General features: G+C 36.5%; 1 protein-coding gene across 1 annotated transcript; it reads left to right on the top strand.

Moving 5' to 3' along the window:
* Nucleotides 1-3,336: 3,336 nt before the first annotated feature.
* LOC131616327 (stem 28 kDa glycoprotein-like) lies at nt 3,337-4,562 on the top strand. Its single transcript, XM_058887628.1, has 3 exons — nt 3,337-3,792; nt 3,936-4,145; nt 4,235-4,562. The coding sequence occupies exons 1-3, from the start codon at nt 3,386-3,388 to the stop codon at nt 4,413-4,415; spliced, it is 798 nt and encodes a 265-aa protein (XP_058743611.1). The 5' UTR covers nt 3,337-3,385; the 3' UTR covers nt 4,416-4,562.
* The last annotated feature ends 8,327 nt before the right edge of the window (nt 4,563-12,889 follow it).

The following is a 12,889-nucleotide window of genomic DNA, read 5'->3' on the forward strand; positions in this document are numbered from 1 at the left end:
GCTGCTTGACATGAACAAAGAAAAGCAACTATGTACTATGCTTCACATGATGATAATGCCACCACTGGTTCCTTTCTCAAACTCCAAGCAACTGGTGCACCACCTAGCATAAACACATATCCAGTTGTGGATTTTCGATCCTCAGCATCACTACACCAACTTGAATCAGTGTACCCCTACTAACTTGCACTCTTTTCCTTTATCACTTGTAGGAAATAAAAATCCATAGTAGAGCATTCCTTTTAGATGCCTCAATATCCTCTTCGCCGCTGCTAGGTGTGATACCTTTGGCTTCTGCTTGAATCTACTTAACATACCTACATTGTATGCTAAGTCAGGGCTCGTATAACAAAGGTATGTGTCTTATTCCCTGAGGTCTGCTTGGGCCTGCATTACCTCGGACTTCTTCTTGTCAAACTTCTTCTATTTCTACTTTAGTGGCTGGTTCTTCACAAAAGATTCTCACTGAATCCTTCTTGACATTCTCAGTCCAATCTTATTCTTTAAGCTCATATATGATTATGTCCCTGCTGATCACTACTTGCTTATTCACTGGGTCAAACAACTTGTAACCTCCAGTCGATATCCTATTAGGATCATATGACTCGACTTGTCATCAAGTTTTCTTTTCTACTGATATGGAACATGTCTATGTGCTATAGATCCAAATACCTTCAGATGACTCAAGCTAGGATTACCAGACCAACATTCTTCGGGAGTAATTCCTTCTAGCTTCTTCTTCGAACATCTATTCAAAATGTATGTTGCCGTCGACACAACTTCACCAAAAACTCTGTAGGTAAATTCTTGTCTTTCAACATACTTCTCACCATATTCATGATGATTCGATTATTCCTTTCTGCAGTTCCATTATGCTGCAGAGTGTAGGGTGACACCACCTCATGCATAATCCCTTCTTTCTCACATAATATGTCGAAGTCTTTTGACACATATTCTCCACCACCATCAGTCCTTATAACTTTGAGCTTTCGCCGACTTTGTCCTTCGACCACAGATTTAAACTTGGCAAATACCTCGATCACTTTATTTTTTTCTTGGTCAGGTAAGTCCATAGTTTTTGACTAAAATAATCTATGAATGTAACAAAGTATTTGTTACCTCCATTCGAATCCACCTGGATTGGATCACATACATCAGAGTATATGACTTCAAGGATTGCCTTCGACTTGATTCCTGCATCCTTGCTTAAGTTGTTCTTGTGTTTCTTCGCTTGCACACATTCCTCACACACTTCTCTTGGAATGTCAATCTCTGGTACCCCTGAAACCATATTTCCTCTTTTCAACTCTCTGATGTCATTGAATTTGAGATGGCTTAGTCGATAGTGCCATATCCATTCATCTTTGCTAACTGTAGTTGCAAGGTACTCGTGCTCCATCACATTCAGTTCAATATTGAAGGTTCTATTATGGGGCATAGGAGCCTTCAAGATTAACCTCCCACTTGCGTTAACCATTCTCATCATCTTGTCTTTGATCGACATCTTGTAGTTCTTTTCGATCAACTGCCCAATGCTGAGCAGATTTCTCTTCATGCTTGGTGTGTACAACACATTGGAAATTACTGAACTTTTTCCATCTTTCTTCGTAATCATAACATCACCATTACCTTCAGCTGCTAGAGTATTGTCATTAGCAAATTTTACCATGTTCTTCATTGAGGGCTTAATGTTGACAAACCAATATTTCCTTCCAGACATGAGTGATGTACATCCTGAATCCAAGTACCATTGGTCCTTGAATTTATCTTCATTTTTTGTTGTGACCATCATCAACATCTCTTCTTCTTCTTCTTCTTCTTCTTCTTCTTCTACTTCTTCTTCTTGTTTTGCAAACTTTGCATCACTTTCTTTATTCTTATGCTTTCTGGACAAACTGTAGAATAGTGAACATACTTCTGACAATTGAAACACTGAATGTGACTCTTGTCAGACTTTTGACCACCACTTATTCCTCTACCTGAAGCACCACCTCTTTGGTTGCTATGGTATGAGGGATTTTTCTAATTCGAACAACTTCCTTCTTGTTGACTTCGACCAATCGAATTGTTGTAGCCACCTTTACCATTAGTTCCATTCCAACTTGCTTTGCCTTTCATTTTATTTGCTGGCTGAGCCTGCAAAGCCACATTACTCTTCGACTTGCCTGCAACTCTTTCAGTCATTCGTTGTTCATGAGACTCAAGCGTCCCTTGAAGCTCTTCTTTTGTTAACTTCGACAAATACTTCAACTCTTCTATGGCTACCACTACGTAGTCGAACTTAGGGGCCAAAGACCTCAAGATCTTCGAAACAGCAGCTCTTGTTGTTATCGCTTCTCCACATATCTTGACTTGATTCACTAGTTTTGTAGCCCTAGCGAAGAAATCAATTATGCTTTTGCTATTTTCCATCTGAAGCAATTCATACATTCTTTTGTGAGTTTGTAACCTCACCTCTTCCACCTTCTCATCGCCTCCAAAAGACTTTTCAAGAATCTCCCAAGCTTCTTTTGCAGATTTGGAATCACTAACCTTTTCGAAGTTGTCTGGACTCAGACATTGATGAATTATGATGAGTGCTTTATAACTTTTCTTCTCCGATTCTATGTGTGCATTCTATTCTTTTTTTGAAGCATCTTCTCCAAACGGTTCTACTCCATCTATTACAAGATCCCAAAGACCTTGACACCTGAATAAGACCTTCATTTGTTTGCACCAATTCTCATAGTTATCTATTTTCAGAATTGGTAGACTTGTTGGATAATTTCCATTCTCATAATTCACCGTCATCGTGATTTTCTTCTTCTTCTTCTTCCCTTGAACCGATCAACCGAAGCTCTTGATACCAGATGTTAGAAATCCACCAATATCCATGATGAATTTCTATCAATCTTAATGAACAAGATTGTTACTACCACACAATGACAATGAAAAAAATATGAAAGAACGAAAGAGAATGATTTTCTGCAGCGTTTTTCTCTGTCCACAATTTGATTACTTGTAACTGCAAATTCTGTGAATACAATTTGATTGCTAAAATAAGGGTTACTCCTTCTATTTATAGATTTAGGTTAGCTTTTTTTCTAATCCAAAAATCCAAAACTATAAAAGCTCAAAATATCTACTTTAGAACTAATCAAATCTAATTAAATCAAATCTAGTTCGACACACATTATTCGACACTATGAATTACAATTTAACACATATAAGTTAGAAATCTCAACCACATATAATAATAGTTAGTTTGTACATAGAACTTATCTTTTTCACAGTACACTTATTATGTAACCAATTTTGTTATCCTCTAACTAGAGAAATCCTCTATATAAAGAACATAAAATCCTCACAACCATAAACACATTAAGTTACAAAACCACTCACAAGAATGATGAAGGATCACATTCTCCTTTTCTGTTTTGTTACTTTCTTAGCAACATGTCATGGTGATGTTGCAAACCATGAACATGGTTCAGACTTCAACATTTTCCCACTCCGAATGAAAACTGGCTCAGGTGGACAATACATTCCAGAAGTGTCATGTGCTAGCTGGAGACTTGGTGTTGAAGCACACAATGTTATTAACTGGAAAACTGTTCCACTAGAATGTGAAGAATATGTTGGTAACTATGTACTAGGTGACCAATATAGAGCTGACTCTAAAACTGTTAACCGTGAAGGTTTTTTCTATCTTAAGACTCTTAATCTAAATAGAGATGGAAAAGATGTTTGGGTCTTTGACATTGATGAAACTGCACTCTCTAATCTTCCATATTATGCCAAACATGGATTTGGGTATGCTAATTTTTTTTATATATATACTCTAGGATTTAGCGACAAAATACAAAATATTAGGGTTAATAAATATTTTTTGCTCAAAATATTTTCAGACAATATTGTTTTCATTTGACAAAAAAATATATAATATGAATTGATAGGATTGAACCAGCCAATGTAACTTCGTTCAATGAATGGGTTAGCCTTGGAGAAGCACCAGCACTACCAGAGACACTGAAATTATACAACAAATTGTTGGCTCGTGGTGTGAAGATTGTGTTCTTAACAGGAAGACTATTGAGGCAAAGGGATATAACAGAGAAGAACTTGAAACTTGCTGGCTACCACACTTTTGAAAAACTAATCTTGAAGTAAGTTTTCTGAATATTCATTAATTATTCTTCATATAGATCCTTAAAGTTTTCATATATATTAATTACATGCTAATTTTTGGATGTAGGGATAAATCGATATATCAAGGTAAGACAGCAGTTACATACAAATCAGCTGAGAGGAAGAAGCTTGAGGAAGAAGGATACAGAATCATTGGAAACATTGGTGATCAATGGAGTGATATTCTTGGAACCAACACTGGTGCTAGAACTTTCAAGCTCCCAGATCCACTCTACTACCTTGCTTAGTTAATTAAGCTTTAAATAATTAGCTAGTTGATTAGTGGATTAATCATCTTTTGTTCTATATGAAACATTCCTATCATGTAACATCCATTTCAAGCTAGCTACTGTCTGTTTCCTCTAATAAAACTAGTTTCTATGTTTTGTCTAGTATATTTCTGATACTCTTGATGCTCTCCTTATAATTGTCTTAGTCTTTAATAATCACTTTTCATGCAAAAAGAAAAAACTAATAATTTCTTTGGCTAATAAAATTGTGTGGACATTTTTTTAATTATTTTTTAAATTTTCTAAGGATCTTTCTAAATAGTTTCAACTTTCTACATATTTATTTCCATAAATTCATAATGATATTGAAAGAAATCCGTAAAAAAACTATAGATAAATTGGTATAAAATATAAAAAGTAAAACTTTATGTCCGTTTTTCTAGCATATATATTGAAAAAACTTTAAAATTGAGATATTTTTACATTTTTTTTCAATATGAGGTGATATTTTTTAGGGTTAAATAAGTTTTTGGTCCCTATAAATATTGCAGTTTCATTTTTAGTCTCTCTCTGCCATTAGGCAACGGTTTTTACAAAAAAAACCGTTGTCAAAACCAGCTAAAACTGTTGCCAAAACCTAGGAGGGACTAAAAATGAAACTGCAATATTTATAGGGACCAAAAACTTACTTAACCCTATTTTTTATTGAGTGACTAAGCAGCTCAATTTATATATCTTTTTGCATTTGTTTTTCAACAGTAAATGGTCATTTGTTTTAAATCTATAAATTATATTTTCTGAAATACATGGGTGAAAAATAATGAAAATAAATTTCTTTAGCCACCTCCCTATGGGGGTCACCCCAAGCGAAAAACCCAAATTACCCCTGCTTCGGAAATGAACTTCCGAAGCTTTGATTTTTTTAAAAAAATTTCCACAATTCGGAAGTGCATCTCCGAAAACACCTCATGGGGGGTGTGTTCGGAGATGAACTTCCGAAAACACCTTTGTTCAGATTTTGAGGGGTTTCGGAAATGCACTTCCGAATTATGCAGAAACAGAGATTTTTTTTTATGTTTTTCTTGACAGTTTCGTATTTTTAATTAAAAGAAACCGGGAAATAAAATAAACGACATATAAAGGTGAAAATACTAATATGATAAAAAAAAGTAATATATACAACCGATCTGAATCCAAATAATAATAATAATGTGCTAAAGATACAATCCGAAAACAAAAAATAAATAAACCCGACCACTACTGGGTGTGCCTAACCCTCTCTCCCTAGGACCTCCTCTGCCGCCTGTATGCCGCCGCACGGCCCGCATCAGTGACGATCATCTCCATCACGGCCACAGCCTCTGGACCGCTCTGCTGAACGACACCTCGATCCAATGCGTCCCGCCCAAGCATCTCTATCCGCTGGCAGATCGGCATGAGATCAATGGCGTGGTCATCCTCGGCCTGCTGGTTCTCCAGGATCTCCTCGTGTGCTGGCCTAGGAGCGCCGGGAACGTCGGGTCTCAGCAGAGGATGTGACACCCGATAGAACCATGTGACGTATCCCTCCTCACTGTGCCAGTCCTGTGTGACCCGAGTGAGACGGTACTCCTGCGGTACCACATGATGCTGCCAGTCCTCCCATATGGCAGTGAGCTGCACTCGGGTCACTGTGTCGGGAGCAGCCTTAAAGGGTGATCTGGGTATCCGCTGCACGAATCCGAACTGACGCATGCACCGCTCAGGGAGATACCGGACCATGATGGTAGTCCCGCATGCCAGCCAGCCTGAATATAGAGCAATGCCGTCAAAGTGGACAATCTGAGCGTAGTCGCTGAACGGCCTCCAGGTGACGTCGTCGTGCATCGTGCGGTCCAGGTATCCACGGTATGGCCCCATTGCATCGTTCCCCCTCTGGAGAACGTATCTGGCGGCCCTGGGCATGGCGTCCATGTACGCAAGATCGATGTGAAAGCCGTGGATGCGGGAGAAGTAGGAGATGATCCAACTCTGAAACAGAAACACGATAATGTATTAAAAATAAATACGAAACATAAATAAATAAATAAATACGATAATGTATTAAAATAAAACGTACCGTAAGTAGTGTGCAGGATCCGACCAACTGCCTCGTCCTCCAGTTGGAGGCCTCATTCAGCTTCTGGTAGAGGTTTGCCAGAGTAGCTGCCCCCCAGTTCCACTGGTGAACGGTATCCAGGTCCATGAAGTATCGGAGGTAGGTCACGTCGACGTACCTTGCACTCTTGTCCACAAAGCATGCAGCGCCTACCACATGCATGTACCAACACCGGAGAGTGCAGCCGCGGTGATAGTGTGTGAATAGCTCGTCACCCGCCTCCTCAGCCTCGGCCGCCGCGTCCAGGTGGTGCTCAAAATAGCAGCTCAGTGTGGTGAACCGGACATGAGGCCCAGATGTCGTGACGCACTCAAAGTGAGCAACCTCGTGCTCCATGCCCAAATAGAGCGTCATCCACTCAATGGCCTCGACCCTCTGGATCCGGGAGTGGTGCAACAGTGGCCCCCTAATCGGCAGGTGGAGAAGACACTGCACGTCATGCAAGGTGACCGTCATCTCCCCAACCGGCAAGTGGAAAGAGGACGTCTCCTTGTGCCAGCGCTTCACAAATGCCCCCTGCATGCCGGTGCTGATGGTGGTGTACCCCGTCATGCAGAGCCCGCTAAGCCCTGAACCTCGCACATGGTCGTTAAACCACTCAGCTGCTGGGTTAAACAGACTGAAAATCTTCCGGGCGTGGTTCACCATTTTCAACGGCTCTCTCTCCTGTTACAAAAAAAAACAAATAAGCGACATATATTAAATAAGCCACAAATAAACGGTTAAATTATAAAAAATACCTCTCCCTCCCAGATACGCCGAGCGACGTGATCGTGGTAGTGAATCAACACGGAAGTGTCAAAGGGCCCTCCCGGATAGCTGTCCTCCTGCTCATCCTCCTCCCCGGCTGGAGGGTCAACATCCGGTACCCCCTCCGGCTCGTGGTTGGGCACTGCCGCCACCTCCTCCTCCTCCTCTCGCTGGCGGGAAGAAGATACCCGAGCCAGCCGACTCCTAGATCCTGAAGCAGATGTACCCTCTCCCTCGCCCACGGGAACTCGCACACGTCGTCCCCGGCCCTGCCCTCGTCCCTGTGTCGACGCCAGCTGCGCCGCCGCCCGCTCGCGTCTAGCCGACGCAGTCTGGGTCTCCCTACCCTGTCTAATGCGTGCTGGTTGGTTGCCTAACATGTTCCTGTAAACAATCGAAATCAATTAATATGCGAGACAAAAGAAAAAAACTAAAAAAATTGAACTTCTGATATAATTCGGAAGTTCATTTCCGAAACTGGGATGGAGGTGTTTTCGGAAATGAACTTCCGAAACACCCCTGCGAGGAAATTTTCTGCAACTTCCATGGCAAACCCCTAAATCAAACATCAAACCTATGTCTACACATTCTAAACATCCTAAATATCAGTATAAACCTAACCTAATGCATTTTTTGCTATTTGTAAACACTCTAATATACATTTTAATCATAGATCTTAAAATCAAAATGCTTACCGATTGAATAGATTGGAGGACTTTTGAATGTAATAGAGCAAGTAGATGGAGCCTTTGAGGTAGCTTGGAACTGGTTTGCACAAAAATCTCTTGGGGTTGAGTTTGGAAGAAGATTAGGGTAAATGATTAGGGGGAGGGGGCTGTTTTGCTTAATCTGCAAAATGCGCAGTATTTCGGAAATGAACTTCCGAAATGCTGTTTTCGGAAATGAACTTCCGAAATAAGACAATTTTTTCAAAAAAAAAGGCGCTTTCGGAGATGCATCTCCGATAACACCTTTTTCTTGCATTTCGAAAATGCATTTCCGAAGTTAGGGGTAGTTTGGGTTTTTCACCAGAGGTGACCAAAAAGACATGGGGTTGATAAAGAAATTTTCAAAATAATTATTCTCATGATTGTTACAAGGCTGAAAAAATTATTTTTAAAAATAAAAATTTCTTAGAATGAAATAACTTCTCTAATTTCTATAATTTTTATGGTTTTATTTCCATGAAAATAATGTGGAATGTTCATTTTCTTTAAATTTCACATATTTTTTTAAAAAAAATAGAACTACCACTACAAGAAAAACTTTATTTAGCCAGGATTTTTGTCAGGGAATATACTCCTCATTGAATTTATTACGTTTCTATGTGATCAACTCCTCGCATCTAGGGGTGAAAATAGGCTAGGCTAAGCTTTAAAAGGTCCGAGTCTGACCTATGATAAACTTACAAGGCATGAGTCTGGCCTATGACCTACTAGCTAGATGTTTTTTTTTTCTGTCTGGTCTGTCCTTTTTAAAAGTCTGGCCTGACCTGAAAGCCGATTTAAAAGTCTGTTTCTCATTAAGCTTTTCAATTAATCCATATTACTTAAGAAGCCTTATAGGTCGGCCTATATAGGCTTATATAGGCCGACATATTTAGCAATTTTTTCTAATATATATGCATATATAGGCTAACTTATTTAGCCTTTTTTCTAATATATATACATATATAGATCATCATATTTAGGCTATTTTTAATATATATATATATATATATATATATATATATATATATATATATATATATATATATATATATATATATATATATATATATATATATATATATATATATATATATATATATATATATGAAAGTATAGATCGATCAATAAGGCTTCATAGGTTTTTTTAATAGCCTAAGTCAGACCTATTTAATTAAATAGGCATTTAAAAAAACCTAAGCCTGACTTTTTTATTAAATAGGCCCGACCTAACCTGACCTTAAATAGGCTAGACTATAGGCTCTTGTAGGCCGACATGACCTATTTTCACCCCTACTCGCAACGCACTCAAAAATAATTTAATAGTACTTTGACGTGGGGACTCTTCTCACAAATTAATTGAGGGTAATTTCAAAATTCAAAATTCTACATTGCGAAGGGCTAAGAAAAAATGTGCCATAATACTTGACAATTCTCCAGGGGCTAACCCCCTCGCAAAACTACATGACAATTTTTCAGGGGCTTCCCCTAACTAAAAAGAGAATCTCTACACGCGATTCCATCATGTTCACTGTGTCAGTCTGTGCATTTATTTATTGACAATTTGTCAGGGGCTCCTCCTAGCTAAAATTCACCATAAATTCTTCAACTACAACTTCATCTTTCTGTAACTCTCTCCATTTTCATCTTCCATCCTACTCTCTAACTCTCTTCTTCTCCACTTCTTCACCAAGTCCACTTCTCAAATTATTCTCCTCAATTTTCAAGGTAAAAATATATAATTTTTTTATGTACAAATTATTCTTTTCAATTTTTAAGGTAAAAATAAATATTTTTTTTTTGATTTACAGTTTATTTAAAAGTGTAATTTTAATTTCTTTTTAATTATTTTCTATTTAATATAGTACAAAGGATATATTTTTTGAAAGGAAATCCAAAATAAGCATGAAGTTGTTGATTTACTTACTTAAGGTACATTTTTCTCTCTCTATTTTTATGTATATTAGTATTGTTGTTGTTTGATATTTTGAATTTGTGTTATTTATAAAAATATAATGTATATTTGTAATTTCCGAACATCAAATTATATGCAAAACATAATTTTAGAAAAATACCTGAAAAGTAAATCTACATATTTTTATTCTCAGATAATTTATTCCTAAAAATCTTTTATGAATCTTTAAAACAAACGCCCATACAGTCTTGTCCCACTAAGTGGATCAGCTACATACATCAACTTTTTTTAAACTGTTCTAATCAAAACCATATTTTTAACCAAATTGTTAAATTCGAGATCTTTTTTAATAGTCTCTTTTATAAATTTTTTGGTCTTCCTCTTCTTCTAATAATTTGATTTTCCTCTATCTATTATACTCTCTTTATCACAAAATCTATCGATCTTCTCTCTACATGCTCAAACCACCTAAATCTATTTTCTATCATCTTCTCTATTATATGCTATCCAAACACTCTCTAATATTTTCATTTCTAATCTTATCATTTCTAGTCTTACGACACATCCAACGCAACATTCTCATCTCTGCTACAGTTACTTTATTCTTGTGTTGATTTTTAAGAGTCTAACATTTTGTCTTGTGCAACATCACAGGTCTTACCATAGTCCAATAAAAAATTTCTTTCAACTTAAGCGATATCTTTGCGTCACATAGAACCTCAGTAGTCCTCATCCATTTTAACCACCCAATTTAAATTTGATGGTTTACATCTCTTTCTATTCCTCCAGCCATTACTTGAATTGGTTTAAACACTTATTCTAGTGTTCAACCTCTAGCTACAAATCAATAACTTTTTTTAATTAAAAAAATATTATTTTAATTTCTTTTTACTTAAGAATGCGTTTTTTAAATAAATAAAAAATCTATAGAATGGATCATCTATTTGTTGAAAATGTTTGAATGATTTGATTTGATTTTTTAAAATTCCAAAAGCACCCCTGTTGGTTGTCAACAAATGAAGAAAGAATCATAGTACTAACAAGGAACCATACCACTCTGGCAATTGAAATTCCAGCATGCATGATAAAGACAATGCGACAAAAGCATTCGTTTTCATGGGCTCCCGTGTATGAAAATTGAAAATGCGTGGATCACGTGCTATCTTTCATTTAGTGTTAATTAGAATTCAATTTCAGAAAAAAATGTTAGTTTCTAGTTAATTACACTCTTTGAGTGAAAGTTTTTTTATTTAAAATTTTAATGTTATATTAATTATAATTATTTAGGTATATTTTATGAATTTGTTTGATATTTGTGAGATATTGGATCAAACTCTAATATAGTCGAAAGTTAGTTTTTTGGTATCAACAATTTGACAGGATTTTAGCATGTCGTCGAAGTCGAAGTATGCTAGGATTGTTAGCATGTCGAATTGAACCTATTTGTTAAGCTCAATTGTTTAAGTTAACTTGTTTCTTAAGGTGTAATGAGTCTGTGTGAAAAAAATCATTAGTTTAGTGTGTTAGTTTTCTTATAAATAACATACTAGTCTTTCATCATTGCACACTATAAATCTTAATTAGGGTGAGAGATGTTATTTGTTATTCTGGAACATTTGTAATCTTGTTTCAAAAAGAAAGTAAAGAATAATAGTTTATAACCAATTTCATTGTGTTCTTCTTGCTTCTCTCTTTTCTACCCTTGTGAGTTTTCTTTAGAAGAAAATAAACCTATTATACTTTGTTATTGGCATCGATTTCACAACAAATTAGTACGGTGAGCGTGGACGAGAATGCCGTCAACAAAAGATGAGATTGAAAAGTTCACTGGAGTGAACGATTTCAATCTGTCCGCTTGAAGATGAAAACCCTACTGGTTCAACAGGGTTGTTTAGAAGCTGCATGGCTAGTTTGTTCCCTTGATATCATAGAGTTTGTTCCAAGGTGGAGACTTGTGAGATATTTGAAATTCTGGCACTTATACCATATATTAATACTGATGTTCCAACATTAGAACATGATATCAAGACAGATGATGCGACATCTGCTCTTGATATAGAATAATAACATCAACTTGTAACTTATGCAGAAAGATAAATCATAGAATGCCAACCAACAAAATCACAAGTTAAGACCAATGTCTAAACACAAACCACAATGTTAGGACAAATGTCTTGACATCATCTGTTGACAGAACACGTATTTACCAAACACAAAAGCATGCAGAATGGTAAGTAACACAATAAATTGTTAACCATGTTTAGTGCAACAACACCTAATATGAAGGCTATAAAGCCAGGAAGGAAATCCATTATTAGTAGTATCAATTCAAATCTACACAATCTCATTTTACAACTTCTCACTTAATCACTATCGGTGCAACTTCTACCTAGAAATCAACATATAGATATGAGAAATCGACATCTCTCTTCCAATCACCTCAGTGATAAATAAACACTCCCAATCTCAGTTACTGTTTCAAAATAAGTCACAATCCTAGTGAAAAAACTAATCACAAACAAGTGACAAAAAGAATATTACACTTCTAATACAATATACTTAGTCTTACTTCAAAGCTTCAACTAAGAACAATACTTGATCTTGTTTAAAAGCTCCAATCAAGAACAATACTCAAATCTATGCTTAAAAGCTTAAAGAGTGAGAACAACAACTTGACAAACACTCAAGTAACAATCAGTCTACCACACTGTATCAAAAGATACTTGGGTGACTTAAAACACAAGAGACTAAAAACCTAATACTTCTAACGTTCCCCTAATTTTACAACTGTGAAAGACTTAATTACATTAATTCTAGGGTTCTCGTTAAATACTACTCAGTAATCCATGGGCTTAAAATTTTTTACCCAAATATTACTTGATCCATAAGCTGAGAGCTGCAACAATTCTACGGAAAATATTTTTAAATCTTGGAACAAATCTTCAAGTTTTCTAAGTTGTCTCAATGTTCAATTTTAGAAACT

Source organism: Vicia villosa, linkage group LG7 (genome assembly GCF_029867415.1).
Source record: "Vicia villosa cultivar HV-30 ecotype Madison, WI linkage group LG7, Vvil1.0, whole genome shotgun sequence".
Taxonomy (NCBI): Eukaryota; Viridiplantae; Streptophyta; class Magnoliopsida; order Fabales; family Fabaceae; genus Vicia; species Vicia villosa.

Excerpts from the sequence above, each read along its gene's own strand:
- LOC131616327 (XM_058887628.1), top strand. The coding sequence starts at position 3,386 with ATGATGAAGGATCACATTCTCCTTTTCTGTTTTGTTACTTTCTTAGCA. Across the intron at positions 3,793-3,935 it reads TATGCCAAACATGGATTTGG|GATTGAACCAGCCAATGTAA; the intron begins GTATGCTAATTT and ends ATGAATTGATAG. Across the intron at positions 4,146-4,234 it reads TTTGAAAAACTAATCTTGAA|GGATAAATCGATATATCAAG; the intron begins GTAAGTTTTCTG and ends TTTTGGATGTAG.